Consider the following 15,929-nt stretch of genomic DNA (forward strand, 5'->3'; position numbering starts at 1 on the left):
CCATCCTATACTTCGTCTCTCTTCAATCTAATTAGAGTTTGCTTGAGTACTGGATAACAGGAAGTACTGGGAAGCAGATTACCTTTCTCCTGCTCCTCCTCTTTTTAATGAGAACCGTCTGAAACTGGCCCAGCATAAGAGTTTCAACATCAAACGCTTGCAAGCTAAGTGAACACATCTGTTGAAGTGTTCGAGCTGCAAGGTGGGTCTGGGTGGATTCGTGTGATGTTTAACCTGACGGAGCCAGTGGCCACTTTCCCGAGTTTATACTCAGATAGCCTGGCCGGGCTCCAAACCTTCCCTGTGGAAGAACCGTAGCTTTGTCATTCACAGCAACTACTGGTATCTGGCAGGTAAACTTCCTACTCTGAAACCCAAAGGAAGCGTTTGGCCGGTTGATGTGAGCGTGTTGAGTGATACCCTTTTCTGTGGTGGTGAGATGATCTCATATCATCTGGTACCTATTTTTACAGTTAAGGAAATGATCCTGGGGTATCGATTCAGCAGCTGTGGATGAAGGAAGGTAGGTGGCCTCACTGATTCATCCAGGGATAGATGGAGCCAGGGACCTCTGGGCCAAGAGCGCCATTAGAATCTCAGGATGGTGTCTGAGGTGGAAGCCAGGAGAGGTGAGCGAGCCCCCTCCCCAAATAACCCGTGACGCGATTGTCAGAAAGCGTGGGGCCGGAGCCAGCGTGGGGTTTCCGACGCTGGGGGAGGGTGTCACACTTAGGCTCTAAATGATGACCAATGCCAGCTGTAGTATTTGACAAATACCCATGGCTGCAGTGGGAACTCTCTGATCTTAGTGCAGTAATATTAGAGTCAAGGTAGACGTGTGCTGTGAAAAGAACAACCTGCTGTCTTGGTTGGGATTCTCTTTGCTGTGGTGGAGTTAAGGTATTTTATTTTTGTAATACTGTTGCCCATGGGTTGTGGAAGATCACTTCTCATTCACTCTATCACCAAGTATTTACCGAGCGATTTACCTTGCGGGCACCGGGAGTACAGCTATGATGAGGTCACGGTCCCTCAGGGCGTTCTGAGGATACCTGGGGAGGCAATCCAGGAGACCATTAACGTCAGCTCAGGGCAAGGGGTGTGCAGAGGGGCCTGGAGGGCCAGGCTAACCCAGAAGGCAGAACCAGAGAAGGTTTCCTGATAGAGTACAGCAGGCGCTGTGTCCCAAAAGGACAAACGGGAAGAAAGCCAAAGAGGTCAATGGAGTGGTGAGCTGAGGAAACAGCCGAAAGCACGCTGAGTCCTGGCAGAAGCCACAGGACAGCGATTTTAGTTGGAAGAGTGGGTGCAGTGCAGAGATGGGCATGGGTAGGATTTTGGGGTGGAGCTGTGAGGGAAAAGAATGGGGTGAGCGAATTGGGAGGGCGGTATTCAAGGGGCTTGTGCGGTCAGAGAGAGAATGGACAAATGAGACTCGTTCTTACCTGAGAACAACGGCACAGTTCTGTCTTAAATGAACTAGCTCCACGATTGTACCCTTTAAAATAAAGACAGGCTTTTGAAGGACTTCTCTGGGGCTGTGCAAAAGAGTGGTCGCCAGAGGTGGAGCTCAATTGGGTCTGCACTGCTGAAATCACTGGAGTGGTTACATAGCAGCCATCCAGACTAGCTGCTGCTTCTGCAGGCGAGGAAGCGGAGGGCCAGGGAAACGAAGGCTTGCCCGGGGTCGTACAGTGGGTCAGGGCAGAGATACCAGCAGTGCTGCTGGAACCAGCAGGTTCTTAATTCTCTCATTTCCCAGGAAAGTCAACTTTGTTAGGAATCCTTCTGCTTCTAGGCTGAGTTCTTTTTAGCATTTGTAGAAAATTCAGCAATAGTATATTTGATATTTAAATGAATGTCAAATGAATGTTTCTATCCTCTAAAAAAAATTTCAGAACTCACCCATTCAAGCTCCTTTTACGTGGTAAAAGTAAAATTCAAAGAGATTTTTTTTTTCCTAAATAACTTTGTCCTGAATTATATCACGTGTCTTTGTGTTTGGATCTGAAATAATGGAAATAAGGATATAAATTTACTCATTTTATACCTCAGGGACTGTGATAAAAAGCATAGTCATTTACTCTTCTATTTGCAAATTAGAAAAGTAGAAGATTTAAACTATGCTTCCCTAAGTAGTTTTTCTGTTTCTGTACACATGTCCTGTTTATACACCTATGCAGCTGAATGTTTTCCTCCAGCCTGGTGTGGAGAGAGGGGAGATGAGACAGACCCAGTGTAGACATAACTGTGAGTAGCAGCCACAGCGGGATGGGTAGGGTCAGGGAAGTTGGAACCTGAGAGGCAGTTACCATAGTGGAACAGTCCAGGGAGGTGAGAGCTATTAGTGAGTGTAGCTTTGTCTAGCTCCAATATAAAATGCTCTCAGAGGTATTGTTTCTAAAGGTTTAGGAGCAGTTTCAAAGCTTGCTTGCTCTTCTGTTAAGCAAGTAAAGGCTTAGGGTCAACCTAAAAGAACAGCTAATCAGATTATGTTCACCGGTGGCAAATTTAGTTGTGACTGTAATCCCCGTATGAAATTGTTCTGCCCTGGGCTGTGGTCTCACCCTGCTTGATAGAAGAATACGAGATCTGCCGTGGGTTCTATGTTGGAGGATTTTACTCTCCTCTTTCAATTCCTAGTACTAGATAGAGCTTAGGAAACAAGGGTGAAGATATTTTGAATTTATTAACTCAGGAGTTTCACCTTTTAAGCAAGTCCAGGAGAGAAATCAAATTTAAGCATGAAGGTACTAGAAAGAGCATGGGCTGTGGAGCCAGACAGACCTGGGTTTGAATCCTACCTCTGGCAGTTAGGGGTAGAAGGACATTTGGACCAATTATGTAAGCTTTGGGACTATCTTGCACCTCATTTGTAAATAACAGGTATTGATGCCTTTCAAAGATGTTGTGAGGAATAACTGAAATAAACGCAAGAGACATCAAATCGTTACCAAGTTAGTTCACTTCTTCCAGATTCATTCTATAGATGTTCAGCAGAACACTTGTTAAATATAAGACTGTGCTGGATATTTGGAAGAGGCAGGATCAAAGAAGAATAAGACCTATATTCAGCTCTAAAGAGCTTACAATTAAGTGGGGAAGATATGACACGCACACACTGCAGTCCACAAGCTCTGGCCACACTGGCCTCTTGTTTCTGGAACATTCAGGCATGATTCTGCCTCCGCACTTGCCCTCCGCTCTCCCTGGAACTCCTGTCTCCTACTCCTTCACCTCTGTTAGAGCTTTACTCAAATATCATCTTAGTGAGACCTTCCCCGATCATCCTGTTTAAAATGAACTCCCTGGAGCCAGTATTCCCCATCCCTCTTCCCTGTTTTTCCCCCAACAAAATGTGTGTGTGTGCGCGCGTGTGTGTGCATGTGCACGTGTGTGCGTGTTGTTTGTGCGTGTGTGTGCGTGTGTGTGTGCACGTGCGTATGTGTGCACGTGTGTGCGTGCGTGTGTGTGCGTGTGTGTGTGCGCACACATGCCTGTGTGTATCTTCTCTTGCCTTGTATTCCACCTGCCTCTTCAGTATGAACACCATGATTATCTGATTTATTTATTGCTCTATCCTTACTGCCTAGAACAGTTCCTGGTTAGGTACTCACTAAGTGTTAATGGAATAAATGAATGATCTAACTAATTAATTCCAGGTACAGAGAGGGCCAGGCACAAAGAGCCCCAGTGGCCAGAAGAGCAGAAGGAATGTTAGGGACTACATTTTCTGTGGCTGCTGTAACAATTGATCATAAGTATAGCATCTTAAAACAATTCAGATTTATTATTTTAGAGTTCTGTAGGCCAGAAGCCTGACCCAAGTCTCAGAGGGCCAAAATCAAGGTGTGGGCAAGGCTGCCTTCCTTTCTGGAAACTCCAGGGGACTGGTTCCTTGCCTTTGCCAGCTTCTGGTGAAGTTCTTCTCACAGCACATCACCCTGACCACCTCTTCTGCCTCCCTCTTCTACTTCTGAGGACCCTTGTAATTATATTGGATCCACCTGGAAAGTCCAGGCTACTCTCAGCTATTTTAAGGTCAGCTGATTAGCAACCTAATCCCATCTACAACTTAATTCCCCTTTGCAATGTGACCTAACATATTCACAGGTTTGGAGAGCAGGATGTGGACATCTTCGGGGATCCATTATTCTGCTTACCATAGAGACTAACAAGCTTCGATCTATTGTTTAAGCTGCCAGTTGTGAAATGTAAAACTGGAACATTCAATCCAGAATGGCCATGATTGTCAAGATCTAACGGGTGAACTTGATCTGGGAGGCAGTGGGAAGTTGCTGAAGGCTTTGGAGCAGGAGAGGAAGGTGATCTTTAGGAGATGAAGATGGGCTTAGAGCAGGCATTCAGAGGGAGACTGTTGTTTACCTTCTTTTCTTTTTTTGAGGCAGAGTCTTGCTCTGTTGTCCAGGCTGGAGTGCAGTGGTGCGGTCTCGGCTCACTGCAACCTCCACCTCCCAGGTTCAAGCCATTCTCCTGCCTCAGCCTCCCAAGTAGCTGGAATTACAGGCACCACTAGGCCCAGCTAGTTTTTGTATTTTTAGTAGAGACGAGGTTTTGTCATGTTGGCCAGGCTGGTCTCGAACTCCTGACCTCAGGTGATCTGCCCGTCTCGGCCTCCCAAAGTGGTGGGATTACAGGCATGAGCCACCGCACCCAGCCTGTTGCTTACCTTCTTAAGGTAAACAATTTGATCTCCTCCCTCCTCCATGTACAGAAAGCTAGGGACGTATTTAGAATTTCCTTTAAAAAAGAAAAAGTGCGCCTCCGGTGTTTTTAAAAACCACTCTACTCTATCACACAGACGCACAGCACATACACATGGAGGCCCACAATGCCCAGTTACGCAGACACAAGCGCTCCTGTCTCCTCATACACACACCCACTTCCCCAGCCTGGGGAGGAGAGTCTCAGGATCTGTTTTCTGTGGTTTGTGGCGCTCTGCCCCCCTTTTTTTTTCTGCCCTGGCACACTTGAGTGATATTTCTTCTTCCCAAAAACACAGACTGACTCTGGCAGCTGTTCTCATGGGGTCGTTCTATGAACCTCCTTCAACGGGCACATGGGAGTCTCCAGGGAGATGCCTAGAGTATGAAAATGTCCCTCCTTCCTCACCCTTATGTCACCTCCACACTGGCCCTGCTTTCATGTAACTTCCTAGGGTGGTTCTCGTCCCTGACACCTGTTGAAAGTCTCATGGATAGTGAACACCTGGTTTTGAATAGTGTCTTCTGAGAGTGCTTACCCTTTGACTAGCCACCTGAAAGCAGCCCTGTCCAACGGGACTTTCTGCAATGACATAGTGAACTGTTCTACATCTGGGTTGTTCAGTGCGGTAGCCACAGCTGCATGTGGCTATTAGCTTCTTGGAAAGTGGCTGCTGCAGCTGAGGAACTGAGTTTTTCATTGTTTGAATTAATTTAAATTGACATAGCCACACCCGGCTGGTGGCTACCTATTAGTGCAGCTTTGAAGCGGCAGGACTTGCTGAGCATGCTGAAAAGACCATAACAGTATCTGTGGTGAACAGGGTAATATTTGCCAAGAAGATAGGCTTTTGGAATCAAACAGACCTGGGGTGAGATTTTGGTTCCAAGCTAGTGATTGTCAGGTAAGTCACTTCATCTGAGTCTCAGTTTTGTCATCTATAAACTGGGGATAATCAGTGGTATATTAGGGAGAAAGATGTTAGGCACCTTCTGACCTGGAGGGAAGAATATTTCACCTCTAAATTGTTGCACATAATAACCATCAGACCTACTTTTCGTTGGTTTTATGATTATTTTTCAGTATTCTATAGACAGTGTGCCCTCTCGTTGCCTGACCCAGAGTAGACTTCTCCCACTGCCTGCCTGTGTTACCCCATGGGATTTGATCTTACGTACATAAAAGAGCTATGTGAACATGACACAATATCAGTAAAGCCTTCAGCATTGTGCACACATGTGGTTTTCAGTCATTCATTCAGCAAGTGCTGATGAAGCAACTGCCATGTGCCAGGCCCTGTGCTAGATGCCAGAGGCACACTGGCCAACGGGAAGCAGAGGACCTGCTTACTAAATAGGAGGGCAGACATTTCATACGTGGTAGCTCATAATTTTATTTTCTTTTGAATTTTGTCAGTGTTGGGGATTTTGCTTTTAGTTTAGGTGGAAGTCAGAATTGGTTCACATGGGTGTAGTTGTACTTTATTCTTAATAAGGTTTTAGCTGTAGGTCTCCTAACAAATAACTAGTTATCCTATTCTCCTTCTGTTTTTTAAAATATCAGCTTTATTGAGGTATAATTCACCCAGTTAAAGTGTACAGTTCAGTGGTTTTTAATCTCTTTACAGAGTTGTGCAACTAGCATGGTGTCAATTTTAGAGCATTTTTATCACCCCAGAAGAAACCCCTACCCATTAGCAGTGACTCTCCAGTTCCTTCCAATCCTCTTAGCCCCAGGCAACCACAAGTTGACTCTGTCTCTGTGGATTTGCCTCTTCTGGGCATGTCATATCCATGGAATCATACATGTGGTCTTCGGGTTTGGCTTCTCGCTTAGCGTAACGTATTCAAGCCTCATCCATGTTGTAGCATGTATCAGTCCTTTATTGTGGAAAGGCTCATCCATGTTGTAGCATGTATCAGTCCTTTATTGTGGAAAGGTTCATCCATGTTGTCGCATGTATCAGTCCTTTATTGTGGAAAGGTTCATCCATGTTGTCACATGTATCAGTCCTTTATTGTGGAAAGGTTCATCCACTTTGTAGCATGTATCAGTACTTTATTGTGGAGTCATATTCCATTGTCTGGATATATACCGTATTTTATTAGTTGATAGACATGTGAGTTGTTTCCATTTTTTGGCTATTATGAACAATGCTGCTATGAATGTTCGTGAACAAGTTTTTGTTGAACATCCATGTTCATTTATCTGGGGTGGATACCTAGGAGTAGGATTGTTAATATGGTAACTCCAACTGGTAACATGAAAACTCTACAGTTAACCCTTTGAGGAACTTCCAGAGTGTTTTCCAAAGCCACCGTTTTGCATTCTCATGTGCAGTGTATGAGGGTTTCCGTTTCTCTGCATCTTCACTAACCTCTGCTGTTATCCTGTCTTTTTGATTCTAGCCATGGTAGTGGGTATCAAGTAATATCTCACTGTGGTTTTGCTTTATCTATTTCCCTGATGATAAATGATGCCAAGCATCTTTTCAGGGGCTTCCAGGCCATTTGTATATCTGGGAGAAAGGTCTATTCACGTCCTTTGCCTGTTAGTAATTGGGTTATTTGTCTTCCTTTTCTGGCCTGAGCAGGATGCTGATATGCTAACTGGTGATGAGCAAGTATGGAAGGAAGTTCAAGAATCCCTGAAAAAAATTGAAGAACTGAAGGCACACTGGAGTATCCTTTCGCCTGTGGATTAAGGTGGACTGTTGGATGGTTTCCTTGTTTTCTTGAAGCCCTGTGGTAATGAGGCCAAAGGCGGGCTTTGACCTCTCCATGAGCCAGCGGTTTTCATTCTGTTCCATGGTCAGAGGCCACACCCCCGACCCCAGCCAACAGTTTGAGTAATGACAGGGAAGATCGTGGCAAGATCAGCGTGAATAATAACTCACTACCTTTAGGTAATAATCAAAACTCATGGCCCAGTAGCAGTAGGAAAGTAAGAATTAGTCTCTTTATATGTAAAAGGTAACAAATTCCTCAATTTTCTTCTCCCATAACCACTAACATCTCTAGGAAAGAATAGCTTAGAATCCTTGTCATTTAGTGCCATTGACTGTCAGACCCAGAAGCTTCATATTAAACCAGCCGTGACTACAGTGGCAGTGGGGATTGCTGCATGACACATTTTCTCAGCATGAATAGTCATGACCACAGGTGGGCCAAAGTTCAGAGTAAGGAGAGACCACGTAGGATGAAGGTCATCTGGGAAGGCTCCACTAATGTTTTACTGTGCAGGATAGCCTGAGTCGGGGCAGGATTTTGATAGGCTGAGGTTGAGAAGGAGGCCGCTCCTGGTAGGGGAGTTCACTGGAGCAAAGCTGTGATGAAGGGAAACCGCAGGCAAGAAGGAAGAGATCGAGGTGGATGAAAAGACTGCAAAAGGCCATTCAGAGGCTCTGGGGTAAATTGTATCCCAGGCACTAAGAACATCGCAGATGAGGTTTCCAATTTGCTGACGATGCTATTTAAAGAGTTGTAAAGAGCCAGAGAAGGAGGTAGAGGGAGGTTTCCAGTTTTAAAGGTGAAGGACATCATTTTGAATCGATAGCCCACTGAGTTTATTAGCAGTCTTGGTAAAGAATCTAGGATTGGTTACTAAGGAATGGAAAAGAAAGCTGTGATCATCACGATGCTGCCTGGTTTCTCCAAGAGCGAGTGAATCCACAGAGTCACAGCTTTCTTTGGTAAAGTTTGTGTCGAGACTTCAGAAAGGGATTTGATGAAAAGTAATCAAGAAACTTACGTTAGATGTTAGCAAAGGTAACTGAATAGCTACACTGAAAAAATGATGTTACATGATTCAGTGTCATTCTGGAGTGTTGTTTTACCATCTCAGGCCTCTTTAATGCATAATTCCCTACCTTGAATGAAGATACAGAGGACAGGTTTATCGAATCTCCAAAGTGACGTAGATGGGGAGGATAATAGAGGTGGGATGATAGAATCAGTATCTCAAAAGAAAAAAAAGACTTCAAAAGATCCCTAAATGTTTAAATGGTGTCCAAGTTTTAAAGACATGAAATATAAAAAGAACGTATATAAAATTTCTATTTGGATCAAAAATTTCAAATATGTAAATATGCATAAGAACATGTGAAAAAAATTTAGGGCTTTAGTTAAATTTTGCTATTTACAACATTTAAGAGTATAATATCTTACTACTGTGATCTTGGGCTGCATTAATATTGATTATAAAATGATAGAGATGATAGTACTGGTCTGATTATTTCTAGAATTTTCTATTCAGTTTGAGGTGGGAAGTATTAAAAGGGATATAGAAAAACAAACTAGTTTTGAGGGGTAGAACTGAAATTAAAGAGGGATTTGAAACCCTGTCTATGATGAGATGGAAGATACTAGGAAAACAGTCAACTCTGGAAGCAGGAGTTGTTGATGGGCTCAGAGCCTTATGTGCAGAGGAGTAGACTTGTTCTGTGTGGTCCCTGGCAGCGGTACTGGGGCCCATGGATAACCCAGCCAGAGCTCAGTTTCAACTGGACAAGGTTTTACTGAAAACGGACTGTATGTTGGGTACATTGCTGGTCATCATTCACCTGATGGTTCAGACAGAAGTTAGAAAACACAGCCCTGCACTCACTACTCTCCTACATTGTGAGGTAGTAAAATGTCCATTAATACATATTTAGGTAAAGATACAGACTTATGGCAGCATCAAAGACACAGTAGTCAACTTTGGGAAGTTGAAAGATTTTGCAGAGGAGGTGACCAGTGAGCTGTGTCTGGGAGGATCAGTGGGAGTTCACCGGGCCAACCAAGAGAAGAGGCGTCCAACACAAGGAGTGATCTGTGCAGACGCGCAGAACAGGCATTGCTGCTGAGAAGCTGCCGGCTGTGCAGTGTGAGAGGAGGGGAAGGTGGCAAGGCCTTAACTGCCATGCACAGGTTAGGCTTTATAGGTGAGAGGGGGCGGTGGGATGATTTTTTAAGCAGTAGAGTAATATGATTAAGTGAATAAAAGCTCTGTGGTCTGACAGTCATTGAATCTCAGTAAGTTGAGTAATTCCCAAGTGAATCTACTTTGCTTCCCTTTCTCTTCCCCTGATCCTCTTATGGTCATTTAAAAGTATTCAGGAAAAAAAGATATCTGTTCTGTCCACCAGGAATCTATTCTCTCTGGGTGCACTCTCCAGTCCTGCTAGGTCTAGAGCTCAGCTCCTTACTGCAACAGAGTGACTTGTAGTAAACACCACACAGATGCCAGGGACTAAATCTTTGAGCAAATACATGTCAGTATTGCTTGGGGGGAAAAGCCTCTTAGTTAAAATTATTCCATTTTTTTGCTCACTGGGGTGTTTTGCAGGAAAGGTTTTGCCTTGTTTGGCAAGAGACAGTTGCCAGCGTTGTGAAGGGAAATTGGCACGTAGTCCCTTCCAGCTTGCTGGGGGGTAAAATAGACGCATTCCTATGAGTAGCTGCAGAACATCACATCTGGCTTTTATTTCTAAGGGCTGTCACCTCAAACCTCTTTAGAATAAGTGGGAACATACATAAATGAGCAGGCAAATAATAGTAGAGGTCAAACAGCACAATGTTAAAATAAGGTACAAGTCTTGCCACAGAAATGTCTAGCAGTGTGTAAGAGACAGTCATTCCTCCTGACAGTTCGTCAAATATCTAATCCTGGAATGAAAAGCCACGGAGGTTAGCCCAGCCATCTGTTACAAAATCAGTGCATTGCCTAAGATACTGCTTCCCCCAACCTCTAGGGGATACATTCAGCAAACTTTGAACATACATGTCAGATGAATGCAAGAGCAAATCATGGACTCACTTTTCTTCAGGAAATGAACCTTTTCTGGGATCAGGGTCAATTCCTCCAAGACAGGACTCATCCTAAAATTGTAGTGGGTGTGATGGAAAAGGCTCTCAGCTGTGCATTGGGGTGCCTTAAATTCTCGTCAAGGAACTCATCTCTTCGAGTAAGATACTTTGCCTCCGGGAGGCCTTTGTTGGAAAGAAAATACATTTCCTGTGAAAGTTCATAGAGGTATTTGTCTCCACTCTCAGGAGTGGCTTGATTGGTTTATTAGAAGTATATGCTAATGTTTCGGAAAGCCATGTTCTGAGAAGGGTATGGACACTCGAAGAGGAAGGTTTTGCTGGACAGAGAGGGAGAGGGGAGCATATACAGTGGGCTGTCTGTTCAGGGCTGGGCATGCTCTGTTAGGACCTCAGCAAAGAGGGTTTTGAATTGGGGGCAGGGGATGGCACAGAGAGCATGGATTGTAAAGAGACCAGGTCATGTGGAAGTGGGAGGGGTGTGGGGGCCCGAAGGGAAGTTCAGTCAAACTCAGTCCACTGAACCACTTTCTTTAAGCCCAGTCAGGCTCAGAGGTCATGTCACAGAGGGAAGGTGGGATGCACTAATGCTTGTGTAGCGTGTGCTTTGTGCATGCCACGAAATGTTCCCCGCTGTGTCTCTGACACCCGGAACTCTACCTGGCTCATGGGAGGACGCATCACGAATTGTGTCATTTTACATACAGTATATTACTCATACTTACGTTGACAGTCATTTTTATTTCTAGCCTATCATTAAACACTTTGACTTCCTCAGAACCTCAAATCTGATAAATGACAGGACTAGATTAGATCTGAATCTAGCTTTACTACAGTCAAAGGCTAGGCTGCCATTTCTGATCTTCAAACCTTTTCACCCTACTGGAATGACAATATATGAAGCAGATGAATTTGGAGCTCCACTGGGTGAAGGTGAGACAGGAGTGAGAGAAGGACCAGTCCCAGTCCAGCACCCTCCTTGGTCTCCAGCTCGCCCAACACAGCGCACAGCGAAGAAACTGTGAGGTCCCAGGGTCCCGCACTCTGGCCTTCGCTCTGTTTCCCAGAGAATTCACTGGGGAGGGATTAAAATCACTCTCCATAAACCGTGTCCTCAGTCCTCTGACTGCCTCTGTAAGACAGGGAATATCAGTTTTAAAAGTAAACTCACTCCAAGGCTACATGAGATTAAGTTATTGACTCCTGGTTAATCAGAAAGTCAGCGTTACTGAGCAGTGGATATTGAGTCTTCTCCCCATCCTTTTTAAAGCATCGTTTCCCTTGCCAGTAATTTATGTGCATAAGCCACATTCCTAATATTGTCTCTTATTTTGGGGGTTTAAAATAACACATATTTTAATGTATTTGGTTAAGTACAGGCTTGGGTCACTTTTGCTTTATAATCGAAAAAGATGAGATCCACTGGAAATCTATTTCTTCAAATTGCTGCACCTAGTGTGTGCCTGTGGGTTGCGTGTGTATTTGGGTTCACGTATGCCCAAAACTCAGACAACACAGAAGCAAACATGAGCTCTTCCTTTTGAAAAAGGAATCTCTCTAAAGCATCTTTAATTTCAAATCAGTTTTTAAACAGAACTAACCATAAATAATTTAAAATTGAATTAGCTTAATCTTTAGTCCAATTTAATAAAGGACTGCATTTATTTATGACTAGATTTAAAGAGAACACATCTAGGAGTGTGAAGAAAGAACAGGTCTTTGGAAGTTTTAAAACTCCAAAGCACAGGCCTGGTTACAAGAGTTTGTTGATGTAAACAGAATTTACTTCACTGAGATGCCTCTTCTGTGCTTTTGTTTCTCAAGTGTTTTTCCAGGCAGCTCATCTGTGAAAAATAACGGGTGCTTCCTTCCCTCCTGTGCTTGGGAGCTCTTCAGCCTTTTAGAGAATCTAATTTTATTTGTTTTTTTCTTGATGAAGACAGTGAATCCTTAACTAAGGCTAATAACAGAGTGGGAGCAGGTTCTGGCCATGTGCCAGGCGATCATAAGCAGCAATTCTGAACGGCTTCCCGATATCAACATCTACCAGCTGAAGGTGCTCGACTGCGCCATGGATGCCTGCATCAACCTCGGCCTGTTGGAGGAGGCCTTGTTCTATGGTACTCGGACCATGGAGCCATACAGGCAAGTCCCAGGGAGAGGGCTACCATAAGGGCTTAGGCCGTCTTCACATCGGGTGAAGGATCGATGTTGTGAAGTCATTCGGATTACTACTTTGCATGGAGCATTTCCAGCTGCTTCTCAACTATTGTGTAAAACCAAGTCTTATTTTATTCATTCCTCTTGTTCATTCACTTATGCATTCATTCATCATTTTTAAAGTTCCTTCCACGTGTCAGACACCGTGGGTGTACAGAAACTAATTAGATGCTGTCTCGATCTGGAGCAGATGATTACAATACGATGTGGCACTTGCAATGACAGAGGCAGGCTCGGTGGTGGGGGAGCTGGAGAGGAATGCAGCCTCAGACCTAGCTTGAGAGGCTGTGTCACCTGGACCAGAGGCTGGTCCAGGTGAGGATGGCCATGTGGGGCCCTTGGTCTGGCAGACAGTAAGAATGGTCCCTTCTCTCTCTCAGGATTTATGCTTTCAGTTGAATCATTTGCCTTCATAATCACCTTGTGAGCCAGGGAGGACAGCAGGGAGACGGCCCTGCCTCAGCTTCTCCTTGAGTCAGGTGAAGGAACTATTGGTAATTGCTTCTTGACTGATCTGAGCTCCTCGAGACCAGTAGGCGTTTTGCCCTGAGATGTTTTTATAACTCAGAGAAGCTTTGAGGGGGGTAGTGTTGAACTGCTGAGAGTTAGGCACTGGTGGATGTTGCACCCTGATTTGCAGTGGGCTGAGAACATAATTCTAGAAGGTGAGACTGAGAGCAGCCGAAGGGGAAGGGCACGGAGACATGCAGACCATAATCTGAGGCTGGAATGGCTCAGTCTCTAGCACAGAATAAGGTTGCTGACGGGAAGGTACCTCGAAAGCACCTGTGACCAGGAGCAATGGCAGGGGGAGGAGGTCCCTGGAGAACAGGGGCTCCATCCTGGGCAGACCTTTAATTTCCCAGCTTTGCAGACTGTGCAAATACTGTGTCAGCCCAAAGGGGCGAAGCAGAGGGAGAATCCAGGGCCAGACCTATGCAATGTAGGACAACAGGCAGGGAGTGGCTGTAAGTGAAGAGGAGCAGGTGGAAAAGTGAGATCCAGGGTACTTCCTGTTCCCGCTAGAGGAAGTCTCTCAGGAGACATCTGGGAGAGGAAGTTCCCAGGGTCAACATAAGAACAGAAGTGAGTCCAGGGCCTAGGATATTTGTTCGGACAAAGGTAGGAAACCAGAAATGAGGCGTTTGGTCGGGAAGCCAGTCGTGAGCCAAGAGCTTGGTGCAGTCCACGAGGAACCCAAAGACGGCAGAGGCTCCACCAGCCAGGTGGATGGCAGAGGTCCCTGGCCAGCCAGTGCCACCAGCCTGACCCTGAGCATGTTTTCGAGACTTCTGTAGGTGGTTTCCTCCACTGCCTGTGGGTGAACAGCTTTGGAATCCAGACTGTGAGTCAGCTTTAATCAAACGTATAAGGGATTGGCTTGAGGGCTGAGACTGCAGACTTTCCCATGAGCAGTGAAATCCCTGCTCAGAGTGATCGATCTTGTGGGTTCTCGGAAAATACGAGTTGCATTCAAAGAGATAAGGCTTCCTCTCTGAGCCTTAGTGTTGCAAAAAGAGGCAGGTCAGATGGTTGGCGTTACCTCTCTGAACTCCAGGGCTTGCTCTGAGGAAGCCAAACCACAGCCTCTGGGTGAGCGGATAGACTCCATCCAAAAGACGCAGACTGAAAAATACCCTTCTTTCTCCAGGCCCCCATCAGCAGCCGCTGGCTCCCTCGCTCTTGGCTAGCGCTGCACCGACTCCTCTGCCTCATCCTCCCTTTCGACACTCAGGCTGCCCTGCTCGGGCCACTCTTAAGCACAGAAACTTTACATGGGTCCACGACATCCATAAAGACCACACGCCAACAAGGGTGTCTGTTCTGCACGAATTTTGCAACCTTCTCTTCCCCACATCTACGAGGGCCTCTTTGAGGCACTAACTTACACCTTAAGTAGCTGGCAGTTTGACTGACTTTAAAGTTAAACAAAGAGGCTTTTCTTGAAAGTGAGGCCAAGTCCTCTGCCAGAATACAGTCCATTATGTTTGGAAAACGTTTGGTTCTATTTATATGGTGTTTGGCAGGTCACAATCTCTCCGTAAATGTGTGCTCTGTTCTTACGCTGGGTGACAAATTTCCAAGCCTCCCTTGGATTCCCTTCCCTGGAGTGTGTTGAGTTGCTTTTTGGTAGTATTTCAAGAAATCCCATCTGCACTGATCCACTTCACATGAGTGAGGTACGAATCATTTGCTGTTAAAGCTGTAGTTGAGGAAAAGGCTATAAATAAACCAGAACCAACAAAGGTGAGAGAAATGGGCAGGGTAGATGTTGTCATACTTTGCCTTTTTCCCCTTTAGCTCAGGCAGAGGTGAAAATAAGGAATGTGTGCAAATAGGTCAGGTACCCTGCAACCCTGTTAGCAATTTTAGAACAAAGGCAGGAATGGAGAAGCTGGCGGTGGTTTTCACCTCTCACATGTGCATGAGGGAATTCACGCTGAGCGCTCTCAGCCCCCGCATCAGCTCCCTGCAGACGCTGGAGGTGGGCCTTTTGCTCACCTTTAGCCAAGGACACAGACAGTTAGCTAGGCATGAGTTACCAAGGGATGATTGCATTGCCATCTGCCGTAACAGGTTTACAATGTTAATGTATTGTTTGCAACAACTAGATGGAGGTCAAGTCTTTCTTGATGATTTTGTCACTCCTGACCTTGACTAAATTTTAATGCTGACCTTAGGGGAGAAAGTGCTCCTGTTCCATTTTAATCCAAGTTATGGCCTTCAGCTCCTTTCTTGCTACTCTGTCATTTATTTTTACTCTATAGATTTTACTCAGTTTTTATGATGCAACTCAACATTAGGTCCTTCCTATTTCACAAAACAAGTTAGAAATCGTATACAACAAAATGTATAATATTTAGTATCAGCCCATAGTATGTCTTCTGATAGTATCGGCATATGTATGTGACTATGCAAACTCATCTGTCCCTTAGCATTATAAACATGAAGTAGAAGGAAAATAATTTTTAAATACTTCATAAATTTTATTTAAAAGTTTAACTTAGTCTAATGTTAATTAGCCAATTAGTAGTTCAGAACTTGGGATGCATTTCCCTATTAAAGATGATTACAGATTATGGTGATGTCCCCAGACTAACCCATCAAAGTCTACTCAGCCTTTGATAGCACCACTGTATGGGCTACAAATTCCCCCCGCCAGCTCCCCAAAAAGGA

At 44.9% G+C, this 15,929-nt stretch overlaps 1 protein-coding gene across 1 annotated transcript in view; it reads left to right on the forward strand.

Annotated features, from left to right (window-relative positions):
• The window catches only part of SMYD3 (SET and MYND domain containing 3), a 749,402-nt gene that overhangs the window by 638,044 nt on the left and 95,429 nt on the right, over positions 1 to 15,929 (forward strand). Inside the window, exons 9-10 of the mRNA XM_030812563.1 lie at positions 7,319 to 7,406; positions 12,503 to 12,677. Of these exons, the coding sequence (XP_030668423.1) occupies positions 7,319 to 7,406; positions 12,503 to 12,677 (263 nt within the window). The remainder of the gene's footprint in view (positions 1 to 7,318; positions 7,407 to 12,502; positions 12,678 to 15,929) is intronic.

Source organism: Nomascus leucogenys, chromosome 5 (genome assembly GCF_006542625.1).
Source record: "Nomascus leucogenys isolate Asia chromosome 5, Asia_NLE_v1, whole genome shotgun sequence".
NCBI classification, from domain to species: domain Eukaryota; kingdom Metazoa; phylum Chordata; class Mammalia; order Primates; family Hylobatidae; genus Nomascus; species Nomascus leucogenys.